Source organism: Scomber scombrus, chromosome 24 (genome assembly GCF_963691925.1).
Source record: "Scomber scombrus chromosome 24, fScoSco1.1, whole genome shotgun sequence".
Classification (NCBI taxonomy): Eukaryota; Metazoa; Chordata; class Actinopteri; order Scombriformes; family Scombridae; genus Scomber; species Scomber scombrus.
Genome location: NC_084993.1, coordinates 14398279 through 14414458, shown reverse-complemented (window position 1 = coordinate 14414458; position 16180 = coordinate 14398279). Strand labels below are relative to the sequence as shown.

Here is a 16180-nt window from a genome sequence, read left to right as displayed (position 1 = left end):
ACATCATCTTGAGCTTTGGGAAACAGCGATTGTCACTATTCATCATTTTCTGATATTTTAAGAAGCAAAAAACGAATCAATTAATAGAGGAAATAATCAAAGGATGAATCGATAAGGAAAATAATTACTAGTAGTCCTACAGTACACACCTTCGTGTCCGGTGGAGGTGATGTCCACCCTGAACAGCAGCTGTCCACTCACATGGTCCGTAGGGAGGCGACGACACAGGCTGTAGCTGATTGGCTGATCGCTGTAGAAACACATACACAGGTTTGTACATCATTGTGAGGACACTCATTGACTGAGAGATTGAGAGTTATGAGTATATGAGAGTTTACCAGAATAGTACATCCATGTGTTATTAGTATGTGATTCAGTGCTCCACCTACTACCTCCATAAACTATCACAATGTGGGAAACACTGTACACACACTATACATCATGGTTCACTTGAGTACACGATGTCCTCCAATGTAGATCAATATCAAATCAATGCCTGAACAATGAGCTGATTGGGACCTATTGATCGGTATCGACTGAACTATGTTGAGTCACTGTGGTTAAAGTGCTGAAGGTCAGAGGTCTTCCTCAGATTCCCTCTTTCTGTGTGACACCAAGCAGGAGGAGCTGCTTTAAAGAAACACACACATTGATCTACACACTCAGTACAAAGTGTTTACAGTGATGTAAATGTGTGTGTGTGTGTGTGTGTGTGTGTGTGTGTGTGTGTGTGTGTGTGTGTGTGTGTGTGTGTGTGTGTGTGTGTGTGTGTGTGTGTGTGTGTGTGTGTGTGTACTCACTCAGCTGTCGGCCCCTCCAGAAGTCTCTGCACAGGGATGATCAGCTGACCCAGAAAGCGCTTGATGATTGGTCGGCTCTTGGAGAACTTATCTTTCACCTCGATCTCCAGCATGTCACTCATCAGAGCCACGAACGTGTACTTCTGCAGGAAGAGTGGAGATTTTTATTTTGAATTAAATGCTGTATTATATCATATGTCCATCCATCCATCCATCCATCCATCCATCCATCCATCTCATTGTAGTCAGTATGACATCTCAGTGGCGCCTTGAGTGAATTTCCTCTTGTATTAAAGGATTAACTAATGGTGGTCAAAGGTCAAGGACATTGTGACCTTTTGGCCATAACTCAAGAATTCATATGCTAATTATGACGACGTTTCAATAACAGGATAAATGATGACATTTTATATCCAAAAGGTCAACTTCACTGTTACATGATAATGTTGTGTAAAACACTTCTGGCCTTTATTCAACAGCAGAACTGAGGAACAGAACGGCACATTGTGACCGTATTTTAAATTAGGTTGGACACAGATTTGGTAACACTAATCATTTTAAACTCCTTCAACATCTTCACTACAGTCTGGACAGACAGTAAAGTGGGACTTCACTGGTTGGCAGAAGCATACAACCTAATCGAATTCATGTGTTATTTGGTCTTTTAACCCTTACATACTGTTTAGGGACAATAAAATGCATCCTTTTTACATTTTTGTGCAACTGATACACATTTTTATATATGCACATGTACAACATACAAAAAACACCATTAAACATGTTGTTGTATTCATCATATTCTATAAAATGTGTGTATATAAATGTGTAAAATAGTGATTGTGAATGTCTTTTTTCATAAATAAATAAATATACTCTCTCACAGCTTCATTAAGTATTAATTAAACATCTATTATTGACTGATGGGGAATTTATTGTGTAGAGACTAATTATGAGTGAGAATATGAACAATATGTTAGGGTTAAGATTGTATTTTGTTCACATTTATGTTGAATGTCTCGAGCTTCTTTGTGTTTTTCTTTGTCTCAACATCTTGGAACCATGTTAGAAATATGTGTTTTCACTTCTACGTGTTATCTATTGGATTCTTTTCTCTCCATCTCATCATCCATACATAAAAATCAATCAATCAATAGTGCCGTGGAACCATGATTTTACAAATTGGTCACACTGGTGTCATAACCAACAGTTTTCCACTGATTTAGCTGCTCTGGCAGTGTTTCATGAGGAAAGAAATGCATTTAACGACTTTAATTAAGCTTCCAGATGAGTTTTGTTGAGTAATACTGAATGTAACTGTAGTACAAGTAGCTGCTACTGTGGCTCCATCAGCAGAGAGCACACACCCTTTTATTTAACTCATTAAAAGTCACACAGGGTGCTGCTGCCTGACACTCAGACACCATCTCAGATTCAGATTCTAGACAACTTTATTGATCCCAGCTTCCCACTCCATACGTTCAGCCTCAACAAACACCAACCGAACAGATGGTTAAAATGTCAGGAAACATTAAAAGGATAAATCCAGCAATCTAAAACATCAGGTCGTACAAAACCTTTAAAAAAAAGCAATCATTTATAAAGAACAGTGTCTGTGACTTTCAAGAAAAGGATTGATAAAAGGTTACATAAAGTAGATCGCAGACATCAAAAGCTTCAGCAGTAAATTAATCCTTTGTTGATCCTGCTTGACTATCAGATCTGTGTTGATATCAATCTTCAACTGAGAATCAAACACAGTGCTGAGGTACATGTAGGAATCTACAATCTCACCATTTTCATTATGAATAATGCTCACTTTTGGCGTTTCCTTAATATGTCTAAAATCTATGATTAACTCCTTGGTTTTTAAAACATTAAGATTCAGGAAGTTATCATCACACCATTCAACAAAAGCAGGTAAGGCATCATCTGCTACAGTATTACCTGATTCTACTCATATATCTAACTTAAAGCTCTTCAGTCTTTTTCTTCTGCTCCAACGCTCCTTCACTCTCTCTGTGCAGCTCTCTCTCAGTCCAGCTACTACTGAGTGAAACAGGAGCCTCATTAGTCAACTCACTCCAGCTGTGCTAATCATCTCATCTGGAGCTACTCCTGCTGAGTCAGCTCTGCCCAGCCTCTGTCTCCTACAGCTGACTGCCCAAACTACACCCACCTCCACAGTAACTATGACACCGTTTCCAAACGAATCAGCAAACCTTTCACTTTAAGTCACAATCAGCGGTTGTGAACACTGCACTAAGTTTCTCAATCTTGGGAACACACATCTACATTGATGAGGAGGTCATGTGACCTGACACTTCCACTGGAGGTAATGAATTAACACAACCACAGTCTGATCTGCTGGCCACTGAAGCAGGTAGGGTTAGGGGCTTTGCTCAAGAGCACCTCAGTGGTGGTAATGAGGGAGTGACAAGTGCTGCTTCTTCACTTTTCCCCCACCCAGATTTATCCTGCTGGTCTGGGGGATTGAACCAGCGACCCTCTGGTCACAAGCTTGCTTCTCTAACTCTAACTTTAGACCACCACTGATTTATTTAAAGTCATATATTGACATTTGATAGTATGAAAATTATGCTTTTGGTGGGATTACAAAAAAATCTTATATTTAATAAAGCAAAAAAAGTCCACAAAACACTGCAAAGTGTTACAGTATTAATTATAATAACATGACTAGGTGACATGACTTATAGTCTTAATGCTACAGGTAAGGCTGTAAAGTGGATCAAAAGAGGCAGATTCCAGCAGATACCCACTTCACATATAGTAGGATACCACTTTATTCATTAACACCTATTTCATTCAAGACCTTTTTTGGACGCCATGGTGTGTGTGTGTGTGTGTGTGTGTGTGTGTGTGTGTGTGTGTTTATAGGTGTGAGTGTGTGTGTCTGTGCTGACCTCGCCATGCCACACAGGGTTGGTGGTGTTGGAGATGATGGAGGATCGTCTCTCCTGGCCGTGGTGGGTGAACTTGGGGAGGCCGCTCCTCTTTCCGGGCTGGATGGACATCTTCAGGTAGGGGTCCGGGTTAAAGAACATGCCCTTCTTCAGGCCTGATGCCCGGATGCCTGTAGCAGAAAATACACATTGATGAGTGTGTGTGACTGTGTGTGTGTGTGTGTTATTGGACGTAAACTGTACTGGATTATTCCTCTCACCTGATAGAGTGAAGCTGACTAGTGTCCGACAGTGCTCAGTGCCTGATTGGTCCGCCACTTGGCCTTCACTGCCCACCTGATGAAAAAACAACCAATGGGAAAGCAGTATGAGTGCATTGTTTACCATCCACCTTTTTAGAGTGAACTTCTCAGAACCTCTCAGAAAGAAAAATACATGAGTTTGATGACAAATTAGTGGAGTTATAGTGGCTGACTGAAGCAAAAGTCTTTCAGCCTAAATTCGTGCTGCTGAGAATCCAGCAGCATCCACTACTTCCTTGCCCTCAATCCAAAATATTCCATCCCATAAATTCCGGGGGCTAATAGGATAAGTGACCCAGCTGCATGTGATGCCATAAACTAAAGTCAAAGCTGTGAGTGAAAAAGAGATTTTGAGCTTTGCTTTTAAAACCACCTGTGCTGACATTTACATAGTCACTGTGAAAGGAGGAGGAGGATCTGATAATCTGATCACTGGCCTCTGGAAGACAGTCAGGTGGCAGGATTATGTTTGTGACCATTAAATATGAGGAAAAAACAGGGCTCATGTTTATCAGGTATTATAGAGTAGGAAATCAGTATTAAATGGGCAGAAATACTATGAGTGGTGCATTTTTGCTCCCACTTTTATTTAACATTATACATATTTACAGGTCTGTATTTTTAATCCAGGGCTTTACTGGAATATGAGTTCAGCCACTGTGTGAAACAGACAGTATTTTCTCTTTCAGCATTCTGGAAATATCTTTATAACAGCAATACATGTTAACTGACCTGTTGGGTACTATATGAGAGGTTCATACTGGGTCTCTCTGTTCTACTCTGAGTATGTATTTAGTCTTAGTTTAACTATTATTTGATGGATTTAGGGATTCTGAGACACTGGATAAACTAGGAAAAAGTCAGAGGTACAGAGAGAGAAGAGGAGAAAAGGACCAAATAAAATATTAGAGGGAGAAAACGAGAGAGAGAGTGGTAAAAAGAGTTGGAGGAATGACTGCAGGGATGTGAGGGAGATGTAGCTGACACACACACACACACACACACACACACGTACGTACCGGTACTCCAGGGTTCTTGACGGTGATACAAGGTGTCGTTGCTCTTAATGCTCCACTTACACCGTGATAGTATTTAAAGCAGATCTTAGTCTCCGCTGTAGAGAGAGATCATATACATTCTCATTTTCAATGCATACTCTTATTAATATAAAGTTTATTATAGTTCAAGAAAAACAAAACATTAATATCACATTTCTTCTAACACAGAGACCCGTGGAGTCCACTCACGCTCCATGAAGTTGGGTTCTGTCTCCAGTCTCCACACGATCTGTCCTCTCTGGGTGCCGTTCACGCCACGGTTCTTAGAGTCCCACACGTTGGCCACACACGTCTCATCTGTCAGATACACACAAATACACTCAATACAATGTCTAACACACACTTGGCTTTGTTTACACACTATTTTTGTGAACTAGGCAACAATAGCAAGGAGACAAAAGCAGGGTGTCTAGGACCAAAATGACAAGCTACATTTGGTCCCATATTTGGTGCCGAAAGCAGTTACTGGAATGTTCTTGCCCTACCAACTAAATTAAAAATAAACAAACAATGACTTTTTTTTGCACATTAACAGTTTGAGTTTGAGTTTTTGAACAAATTCATCAAAACAAGTTATTTTTTAACCTTTGAAAAGCGCTAGGCTCTGGTTAGCTTAGCCTTTATGCTAAGCTAATCGGTTGCTAGCTGTAGCTTCACACTGAACAGGCAGGAACTGAGTGAGAATGGTTTCAACTCTCGGTGGATTTCCTAAAAATGTCAATGTATTGCTTTAAAAAGGTGACTGAATGTAAAATAGGTGAAAACGAGTTTAAAATAACATAAAATATGCAACAAAACTGTTAGCTGATAGCTCATTAGCTGAAGAACTGGTCAGCTAATTTGAATTTTTCTACAGTTGAGCTCAATAATGTGAAAGAAATGCGTTTCCTCTCATTTTACAGTAAGTAAAGACGCTGATTTAAGCTGTGTGATTGGTGTAATTTAATATTTTACAATTTAAGTTAAAAGTTCTGTGGCAAAAATCGTCCATTTGTATGTGTTTACGGGCATGTTAGCATGTTCACCCTAAAGCTAATTAATCCCATCAATCACCAGCAGGCTGTCAATTGCTTTGGTTTTAAATGTGGCTCATCAGTCAAATGGTCTGTTAGCTTGTGCGGTAGAGAAGGGGCAATTAATCGACCAGCAAACAGATAATTGTCTATATGATAATTGATTAATCATTTGAGGTGTTTTGCTGGTTCCAGCTTCTCAAATGTAAAAAAAAAAAAAAAAAAGGCAGTAAAAATATAATATCTGCTGGTTAAACAGAACAAGTAATGTGAATGTGTCTGTAACTCTAATTTTTCACTATTCTGACATTTTCCCGACAAAAGGACAAATCAATGAATTGAGAAAATAAAAGAGAAAACACAACGGTGAATATAATTGGTAGTTGGATACGTACTGTGCTGCTTCTTACATTGTTTTTGGTTATATGTGATATCCACTGTGTGATTCAATGGCATAAACGCAGATTTATACTGTACAGATTCACATCATGAGCTACTTTTGAATGATGAATTACCATGAAATCACTTAATAATGCAGCTGCACATTAATAATTGATTTGTTTCAGCCAGGCCACCTTACAAATCCACACCAGTCATCTTCTTGGGCCTTCCTATCATTTGTAATCTTCCCATGGACATCATTGATGCATTTAAGTGTTTGCTTGTTCTCAGTTTACATTGTTTGGATCTATTTTGCAGATTTTACAGAGAGGTGTGAGAGAGTGCTGTGAGGGGGGGTGCTGGTTCCTGAGGGAAACTCTACCCTCAGGTCATACAGCACATCACTGTCTGTGCCCGGTGAGCCATCAAACATTTATATTTACCCCTGTGTAAAAGATGACAAATGGCCCATGTCCTAATGGATCAATCCTGACATCTGTCAGCCACACACACACCGTACATCCCTTGCCCTCTGTCGCACCAGGTCACCATCAATAAACCCTGAGCTTTTGTCACTGACAGCATATACGTATTCCTCACACATACACACTTGTCTGACCTGATAACCCCGAAGTCACCCAAGCCTTATAAACTACAGTCTGAGAGGTGTGACACACATATGCACACACACACATACACACAGCAGAGTGAGGTTATGGAGCTCAGGAGGCTCCATGGGAGTATGGCCGACAGCCAGGCTGGAGACGGTGCTGGACCCTGGGGAGTAAAGCCTGAGAAATCCCCCCCTACCTGTGTCAATACTACTGAAGAGCTGCAGAGTGGCTGGAGGGAGGAAGAGCTCACCTTTCACCTACTTTCTCTCTATCTCACTGTCTCAGATAAAACATTGTCTACAGGCAATCTCTCTCTCTCTCTCTCTCTCACAAACACTCATAAAATCAGTCACCTGTGGTTTGAGATGACCTTAGCTTTTGTAAAACGGTGTGTATTTCACCGACTGCTGAAAGCGGCTCTTTCACACCTGAGCCAGAGAACTACAGGTCATTACTGAGCCCAGCAGCGACTGACTGCTATCAGAAACAGGCTTTTATCTCACATTAAACTCATGCTGCCATTTCTGAATGAATGCTAACAATACCAGCAAGTGGAAAAACACACTTACACATCACTTCTTCTTTGAATTATCTTAATTTCTTATACTTAATGTATTGCATGTATTTATTATATATATATATATATATTTCTATTTTATCCAGATACATTTTTAAAAAACAGCTTAATTAAAATTGACCCCCACCCCATCTGTAGTGTTTCCTGCTGTTTCACTGTATTTTAGAGACGGTTTAGAAAAGGATGAGGAGGGAGGGAGGTATTGTAATCTTTATTTCTTTGTATCAGGGCTTTATTTCGAGTAGCTAAGAGGATCTATGTCTCTTTTTTTTTTTTTTTTAAACACAACAATTGTGGATGTCAGTGATTGGATGTTATCTCTAGCAAAGAGGACAGAGAGCAGAACTACAGTAAATTGAAATATGTCATAAAAAGTAAGCCTATAATGCAACTTTGGCTCCACAGAGACTTTAGTACTATGACAGAGGAGGAATATGAGACAGAGCTGGTGCCGTTGGCCAGCATACTGAGGATACTCTGTGGTAATATCTGTTCATTTAGTAGCTTGTGATTTAATGGCGAGGTAGAGAGCAGCTGGAATATAGTGCAGTTAAAAGGAGGCATGTTTTTATGTTTGCCATAAATTTGGCAAATTGTTAATCTCTTAAATTCTTTTTTTTTTATATTGGGGGAAGTCCTTACAATTAAAAAAATAAAATTATGGAGAGCATACAGAGATATTTGATTTTTAAAAAAGTGAAACATCAAATTTAGCTGCTGTCCCCACACGAGTAATTTGTGTACAGTCCCTAACATTAAATAGTCTTCTTGTAATGAGACAGCTTTGAATACTTTAACTACTGTAAAATAATAGTCATAATGTATCACAGTCCCTATAAAGAACATCTATAGTGCAGAAGGTGTATTTTTAATTTTTTTGTGAATTTTGAATATATCCAAGAATATTTAAGTTTTGTATTTTTGTAGTTTGCACTTCACAAACTTGCTGTCATTCACAAGCACGTCTAGCGAGGATGGAGAGAAGATGATTGGAATGATGTGCGTGAGAGTCAGAGAGCGTGAGACATAGTGCTCTTAAATTCTACTGATGCTGAGTCAGCATCAATTTTCATCAGGGTAACCTACTGTCTTTCTCTCACTGTCTTTCTCTTACACACACACACACACACACACACGCACACGCACACACAAGCACACGCACAATCCATTAGCCGGTTACTGTAACAGCAGTGGGGCTGATGTAATGCTCTAACCTTGAAGGGATGAATTACATGTCGCAACCTCCTCAATAACAACATCATATCACTATCCTATAGCAACTTTTATTTTACTTTCATTACCAGACTAATATGAGACAGAGAGAGGAAGAGGCAACATGGGGAGTGCGAGACAGAGACAAGCAGGAGACAGGAAGACAGATAATGATGATGATGATGATGAGTAAGCAAGAATAGAAGAGTGCAGTAATGGACGTTGGTTTGATAATGTGATGATGTGCTGTGATTTGAGGTTTTAAAGATGATACAGAAGAATGGAAGATATGCAGAGGTGGATTTTTGTTTGAGCCACCCTGACACAATGTTATTCCAAGACTTCAGACCTGCACTGAATTTAAAAAAAAAATGTGTTCAATGTCTGCTTTCATCTTTTAAAAGTTGCCCTTCACTCAAAAATGTGTTGTTTTTTTTCTTGTTCCTTGGATCAAAGTGTGATGTTTGAGCTTCACTGTGCAGAATGATGTATGAGCAGAGTTTGTTTTACATTCATCTGCTGAAAGAGGAAAAGGTTTCTCTGAGCAGGATCTGTGACATCACAACTAGTTTGGAAGCCAATCACGGTCCAGTATTCAATTTACACAAGTGTGGTGTTTTGAGGATTTGAAAATGATACACATCTTCAATGAAATAACTACATTTTTGTCTGGAACATGTAGTGTTAACCTTAGTCTTAGTAGGATATCATGTATGTAGGCATGAAGTGAATAATTTATACCAATTTCCAGGTTCCAAAATGAACATCTGTCTGCTAGAAATGACAAGTCTGCTTTTGTCTACATCTGTGTGAAATCAAGGACCCATTGTTTCAAAAATAACTGAGAATTTCGAGTAGTAAAGAGTAGTAAACACATGTGTAACAGAGCTCCAGGATGTCCACTCTGACTTCCAGGTTGGTGCAGCTTCTCATGCTGAAAGATGCTTGTCAGTAATTTAATTAATTAATAAACTATGTCTTGTTTCATCTTCTCAAACGTGAGTATTCGTTAATTTTTTCAGTTTTATATAATATCCTTAGATTTTGAAGAGTTCACCTTGGTGTGGGAATTTGTCAGGGGTGTTTCACTATTTACTAACTATTCTAGACTTACAGTTAAGGATAAATTGCAAATGATTAAAATGGTTAAATGGTCAAATTTTCTCCATTTCTTCTTATTAAAATAGAAAATAGAGAGCTAGAATGATTAAAGTCTCCCTCGTGAAGCAGACTGTTCCAGCTTGTGAAGTGAGTTTGCTCACCGATGTTGTACAGGCCGATCCAGTCGGTGGCGTCCACTTCCTCTTTGATGTCCCAGGAGATGACCAGGTGGCTGTGTCCTAGAGTCAGCTGGTACGTGGACGCCGTGAGTGACGAGCGGCTGTCTGACGTCACCAGATCCGTGTCGCTATTGGCCCTCTGGAGCCCCATCGCCGCCGCTTCCGGCTGGCCCCCCGACGAAGAAGACGAGGCGGAGGGCGACCCCCCGACCTCTCCCTGCACCGACAGGCTGCGCAGGTTATCCGGCCCGATGGTGTACGGTCGGCCGTGAGGGGTGCGCCGTCGCACCGCCAGCAGGTGATCCCGGGCGCTGCTGTTGGCCGACGACGAGGTTGAGGGCGAGGAGGAGGAGGCGGTGGCAGCTGTCGCCATGGTCGCCACCGATGCGGTGGCGTGGAAGGGAGGGGGCGAGAAGCGAGGGGGGGAGGAGGAGAGCTGGTGGTGGTGATTGTGGTGCTGGTGGTGGTGGTTGTGGTGGTGGGAGTGGGGTGGAGGAGGGTGAGGGTGATGGTGGTGGTGGTGATGGTGGTGGTGGTGGTGGTGGGGGGAGGCGGGGGCCGAGGAGGTGGAGGGGGCGGGGGAGGATGACTGGGGGCGGGGGCGGGGGGGGGAGGACAGCCGTTGCCAGGGAGGGGCGAATGGTGGAGGCTAGTCGGGGGGTTGCTAAGGAAAGAAAACAAGGAGGGGAGGGGGAGGGGAAGGAGGGAGCGTGGAACTAGAAGGAGCGATAAAGGACAGATGGAGAGGTAAAGAAAGATGGAGGTAAAGAAGAGGAAATGGAGTGATAACGAGGCAGGAAGTGCACTGTCCAAGGCACCTCTAATTTTTAAAAAACAGCTGATAGGACAGTCTGGATTTTGGTTTCTTCTCCACACATGTCTTTGACCCTGCTGGTATTCCTCTGAGCAAGGCACTTTAGAGCTTCCAGCTTCCACTCGTTTTCATTCAAGATGTTAGGAGGACTTGTCTTCCTTTAAAATCACTCCTTTATATCACGAGTGTCGATACATCCCTCTCAGCACACTGCAACATGTGTCCATTTTCACATATTATGATTGACAGCAGAGCAACGCCTTGCTCCAGGGCGCTACAGTACTTTAAAAATCATCCCTGCACCCATTATGATCAAGGGAATTTGGAGATGGGCAGAGAGAGAGAGAGAGATGAGGAAGGAAGGATGATCCAGGAGTCCTTCTGCTCGTGTGTCCAGGGAGGAGGGGGGGGTGATGAGAGGGCGGTCCTATGATCCACGGGGAGGACAGGGGTGGAGGGAGGTTGGAGACCTAAAGGAGAGAGAGAGAGAGAGAGGGAGAGAGAAAGGTGAGAGGGGGGAAAGAGGAATGGTGGTCAGTATATGATGGTAATATTTGTGTTTGGTAGGGCTGGAGTTAAAATTCACAATTCATTAAAAAAAAAAAAAGTCAAAAGTAACAACAGCTGTTTTAATGCATCACTTCTTATGTTGGCTTCTCTCCAGATGTTTGACCCAATTCTTTAAATAATAAAGTTTGTTCTTATTGGCAACAAATCCTATAAAAGGACCAAAAATCCACAAATAATTCATCCACTAGCAAGTACTGTGTGTGTATCAAAGCCTCATATTTTATTCCATTGTGTTGTAGAGCTCCAGTGTTGTTTAAAAACTCATCGAGTTCATGTTCAGTCATGTGAGCAGTTCTGTAACACTACAGAATGAAATCCTTACTGTATTTGTTATTCATTTATCAGAGCAGGTTACTTTGTGGAATAATCATTTATTGCCCCCAAAAGAATAGATATGGTATGGAACCTTGTGTGAAGTATAATTTTAAAAAAGACAACAATCCCTATGAGCACAGTTAGATTCAGGAACATTACCATTAGCCTTTTGTAGTAAAACGTACATACTCCAAACTTGCTTCAAGAAGGGAACTTTAATTGTAGCAGATTTGCAGATTCAAGATGTATAATCATATCTAATTTTGTAATGAAAAAAGCATGTAATAAAATATTTTACCAAAGCAACTGTACTTTAAGGGCCTGATTTACTAAAGGTTTGCATGTTTTCTGACGCTAACTGCGTCTATAAATAAAACATTTGAAGGACAGGTATTAACCGGCTGTTACTATGGAGACGAGGAGATGGAGGCACAATGACAGAATACACACAGGACGGAGTTTTTCCACCTGTGTTAATCATTTTGGAGTGGAATATTTTAGGTTTTACGAACAGCATTGACTTTGTCACTAATACTCTCACATATGTGGGTTTCTCTGGTAATATTAGTTTTTGTTATAACTCAATATATTAGTTAACCTCTTCCACTAGAACCTGATCACATTTCATTTTGTGCTTGCAGCTTTCTGCTCGTCCAAACTCTCCATAAAGACACAAAACCCTCATTTAAATACTGCTGTCTCCACCCTGTTGCACCTGTTTTCATTTACGTAGTTATTCTTAGTAGATCACCCGCAAAACTATCTATCTATTGCAACGTGCACGCAATTTAGTACGTGGTAAGTGTTCAACAGATAAAACAAAGTACTGTACAAACTGAGATTTTGATGCAATAACAGTGATGCTAAATAAAAAGTTAGAGAATCATGAAGGATACATCGTCTGGAGAACATGAATGTCTGTAGAAACGTCTCACCAATGTGGATTATTCCGCTGCTGAAAATAGTCCCTGTGTGAGAAACCTTTGCTCGAAACAATTTGACTATAATGAAACTTAATATTTATGAGCTGTTTGTAAAGATTTATATATCCAGTAGGAGCCAATCAGCTTGGAGCCAAAGATGTGACACACTGAAGCTACATTATTTAAAAAGGTCTTGTACACTCACACAGGTGTTATCTATTATTCTGGTTAATTACACCTCAGCTGTGTCCAATATCACTCCATCCTTCACCTCTCTGTTTACTCTATAGATTTTCACAGCAGACATTAAGATTGTCAAACAGGGAGAACAAATGTGACATGAACAGCTTTAATGATGGCTGCATTCCACTGAGATGAGTCAGTTCCAGCGGACTCACTGATTTGGCTTACTGGGACAATTAATGGAAAGGAGTCATTGTTAACATCATCATTTAAAGGGAAGTTCCCGCTACTTGATGTATTTCCAGATGTGGCCATTGTGGCTCTATGTGTCATGTTCTAACATGTGTCTTCAGCTCTGGTGTTGAGATTTGTGGAAATGGAAAAAAAAAGACAGTAAATATGAACAGTAAATATAGTCTTAGACCTGCAACTAACATTACTGATTCATCTACAGATTCTTTTTTACTCCATTGATGTTCAACATCATCAATAGATAGTCATGGCTCGCATTATTACTGGAATTGTGCAATAATCATTTTACATTTTTATTTTAAATGTTACATTTTGAATCTGCTCTTTTTTTGTTTGTTTTTAACATCAAAGTGTTTTGTATATATGTTCTTATTTATTTATGAATGTGTTTTTTATGAGCTACTGGATACCTGCATTTCCCCTAAGGGAATGAATCTGTCTTTAATTATGCTCCAAAATGATGGAATAGTTTACCTTAAAGTTAAAACAATATTCATTTAATCAGGCTTTTAATAAGTGTCATTTAACTTATTTCTACTAAATGTTTTTTTTATTTATTTATTTTTTTTTTTTTTTACAAATTTTCTAATTATATTATTTTATTGTATATTTGCTGTTGTTTTATTGTATTGTATTTTTTTTTCTCTGTAAAGCACTTTGAGCTGAATCTCTTGTATGAAAGCTGCTCTATAAATAAAGTTTATTCTTATTATTCGTATTATTATTACATATGACATTAAATTCTCACATGCCCAAATTATTTGAATTTTTTTCTGAAAAATGATCAAAGCAGCTGCTGAGTCGTTTTTCTGCTGATGGACAATTAAATGAATCACCTCCTCTTTTTTAGCTCTACGTAGTGAATGGAGAGTGATTTAGGACACGACCCTTTAGTCAAGTTATGGGTATTGGATGATGTCAGTGAACTCTGAGCTAATAATAATCATCAGCAGTAAACAGTGTAACATGTCCAACACAACAACAGGAGAATGAGTCAGCTGTCAATGAAACACTATCTACACAAGCTCACACTGTCTTAATCAGGCTCATTCAACCTTTAACACAAGCCAACCTGTAACTACTTCACTTTGACACACCTCACAATACAAACATGTGTTATTATGTGGCTCACACAGTATGAATTAATGTTCTATTAGCAGGTGTACTTCTATACAGCGGCAGCTACTTCACAGGTCAACAGGTTCAATCTGACTTCCTGCAGAGATGGAAATAAAACCACATCCTGTCGACCTTTCAAAACACTTAGTCGCCTATTCTTTTCAACGTCGCACTCCTCTCTCATTTCTTTTCTAATTTCTCCTCTTTTTAGCTCACCTTACGCGCGCGCGCTTCCGTTGCCATGACGAGAGGCGATTATACGCCAAAAAAAACCCCTGTGTCTCTGCTTCCATCGCGTCAAACCTAATGATCGACCGCCACTCCCCTCCTCCTTCCTCTCCCTCCTCCCCATCCTCATCCCCATCCTTCTTATGCCATTATAAGACCAGACGGATGTGCACTCACGCGCTGGCACACCCTCCCCCCGGACGCTTCCCAATTAGTTTTCCCCAACGCTGCTGCTGATAGAGAGAGAGAGAGAGAGAGAGAGAGAGAGAGAGAGAGAGAGAGAGAGAAGGAATAGAGAGGAATATAGGAAAGTGTAGATAGTAGTGTAAGTGCTGATACCTCCATACTGGATGCTGATGTGACTTGTACCTGCTTTAACTTTATCTAAAACAGACAAAGATTGGAATAAAGATAAAGATTTAATCTTTTATGAAAATATAAGTGATGTGTTAGATTTTTTGCATTTAAAACATCGAAATTGGTCCGTGCCGAGAACGGAGAGGCTGACTAAGTCCTGCTCAGACCTTCCTGTCACAGCAGCTTCTCTTTCCATGGAAACGATGCCCTGTGGAAACTCTTCTTCACATTATCTTAAAAAAGCGCTAAAAGGAAATGAGGCGTTCAACCTACAGCGAATGTGGTTTATAAATAGGCCGGTTGCTCATTTTCTGGAGGAAAAAAAGAAGAAGTCAGTCCCATTGTATGAGTTTCCAACAACAAATCGGACCAAATCATCCAGAGAGTCTTCAGTGTTCCTTCATATCATATATAAAAGTGTAACTTACACTGAGAGGACAGCAGCCAAGTGTACTGGACAGGATAGTTTTAAAGTCGGCTCCATTAAGAACACACAGGAAGAATACTGCATTGTTCTTTTATTGATTCATTTGATGCTGTACAGGGAAGTCAGGCCATAGTCAGAGCAGACAGTTCATGGAGACACTGGGTGCTTTGATTAATAATATTTTAAAGGGGACACATGTGTTTTCAGGGTTTCTGTTTCTATATTTATATTCTGTTATGATTTTGGATGTTAAACACGGTTCCAAAAACTTGAGGTTAACAAGTAGAAATGTTCCCTGCAAGTCAAAAGTCAGGCTTCAACCTGCTCTCAATGCTTTGTTGGCTACGGTTTTTTCTACCTTGGCGACGATCTGATGTCAGATTGTGACACATGCCCATATATGGCCACCCATTCTGTAGCTTTGGTTGCTAAGGTTGTCGCTACGGCTTTCCTGTGTGTTGTTTTAATTGTTCACTCTCGTATTTAAAGATGGGAATCGGGCTCCATCATGTCTAGATGTATTTGAGAAGTTGACATTTTGAGTACAGAACAAGAAAAGAAAAAAAATGTTGGTCGTGACGCAAGCTCTGGAAACTAACCAATCAGAGTAGGGTGAGGTCATTGGGTGGGGGGCCTTTAAGAAACAAGAGGCCTGTCTCAAACAGAGGCTAAATTGAGGGACGATGTAAAAGGCCTGTATAAGATAAATAAGATGTTTATTTTAAACTTCCAGTGAAGTGCTGGAATAAAAAATATAGACCTGAAAATATGCAGAACGCGTCTCCTTTAAATAAGTGTGTGGTTTACGCTTCACTTGCAGCATTCAAAACATAA

The 16180-nt window shown here is 40.2% G+C and overlaps 1 protein-coding gene across 1 annotated transcript in view; it reads right to left on the bottom strand.

The window, feature by feature from the left end:
• Positions 1 to 10628, bottom strand: part of hecw2b (HECT, C2 and WW domain containing E3 ubiquitin protein ligase 2b) — a 28513-nt gene extending 17885 nt beyond the window's left edge. The window contains exons 1-7 of the mRNA XM_062445551.1: positions 10141 to 10628; positions 5271 to 5378; positions 5043 to 5137; positions 3982 to 4057; positions 3722 to 3891; positions 801 to 943; positions 150 to 250 (exon numbers count right to left, since the gene is read on the bottom strand). Coding sequence (XP_062301535.1) covers positions 150 to 250; positions 801 to 943; positions 3722 to 3891; positions 3982 to 4057; positions 5043 to 5137; positions 5271 to 5378; positions 10141 to 10531 — 1084 coding nt within the window. The 5' untranslated portion in view covers positions 10532 to 10628. The remainder of the gene's footprint in view (positions 1 to 149; positions 251 to 800; positions 944 to 3721; positions 3892 to 3981; positions 4058 to 5042; positions 5138 to 5270; positions 5379 to 10140) is intronic.
• Between the last annotated feature and the right edge of the window lie 5552 nt (positions 10629 to 16180).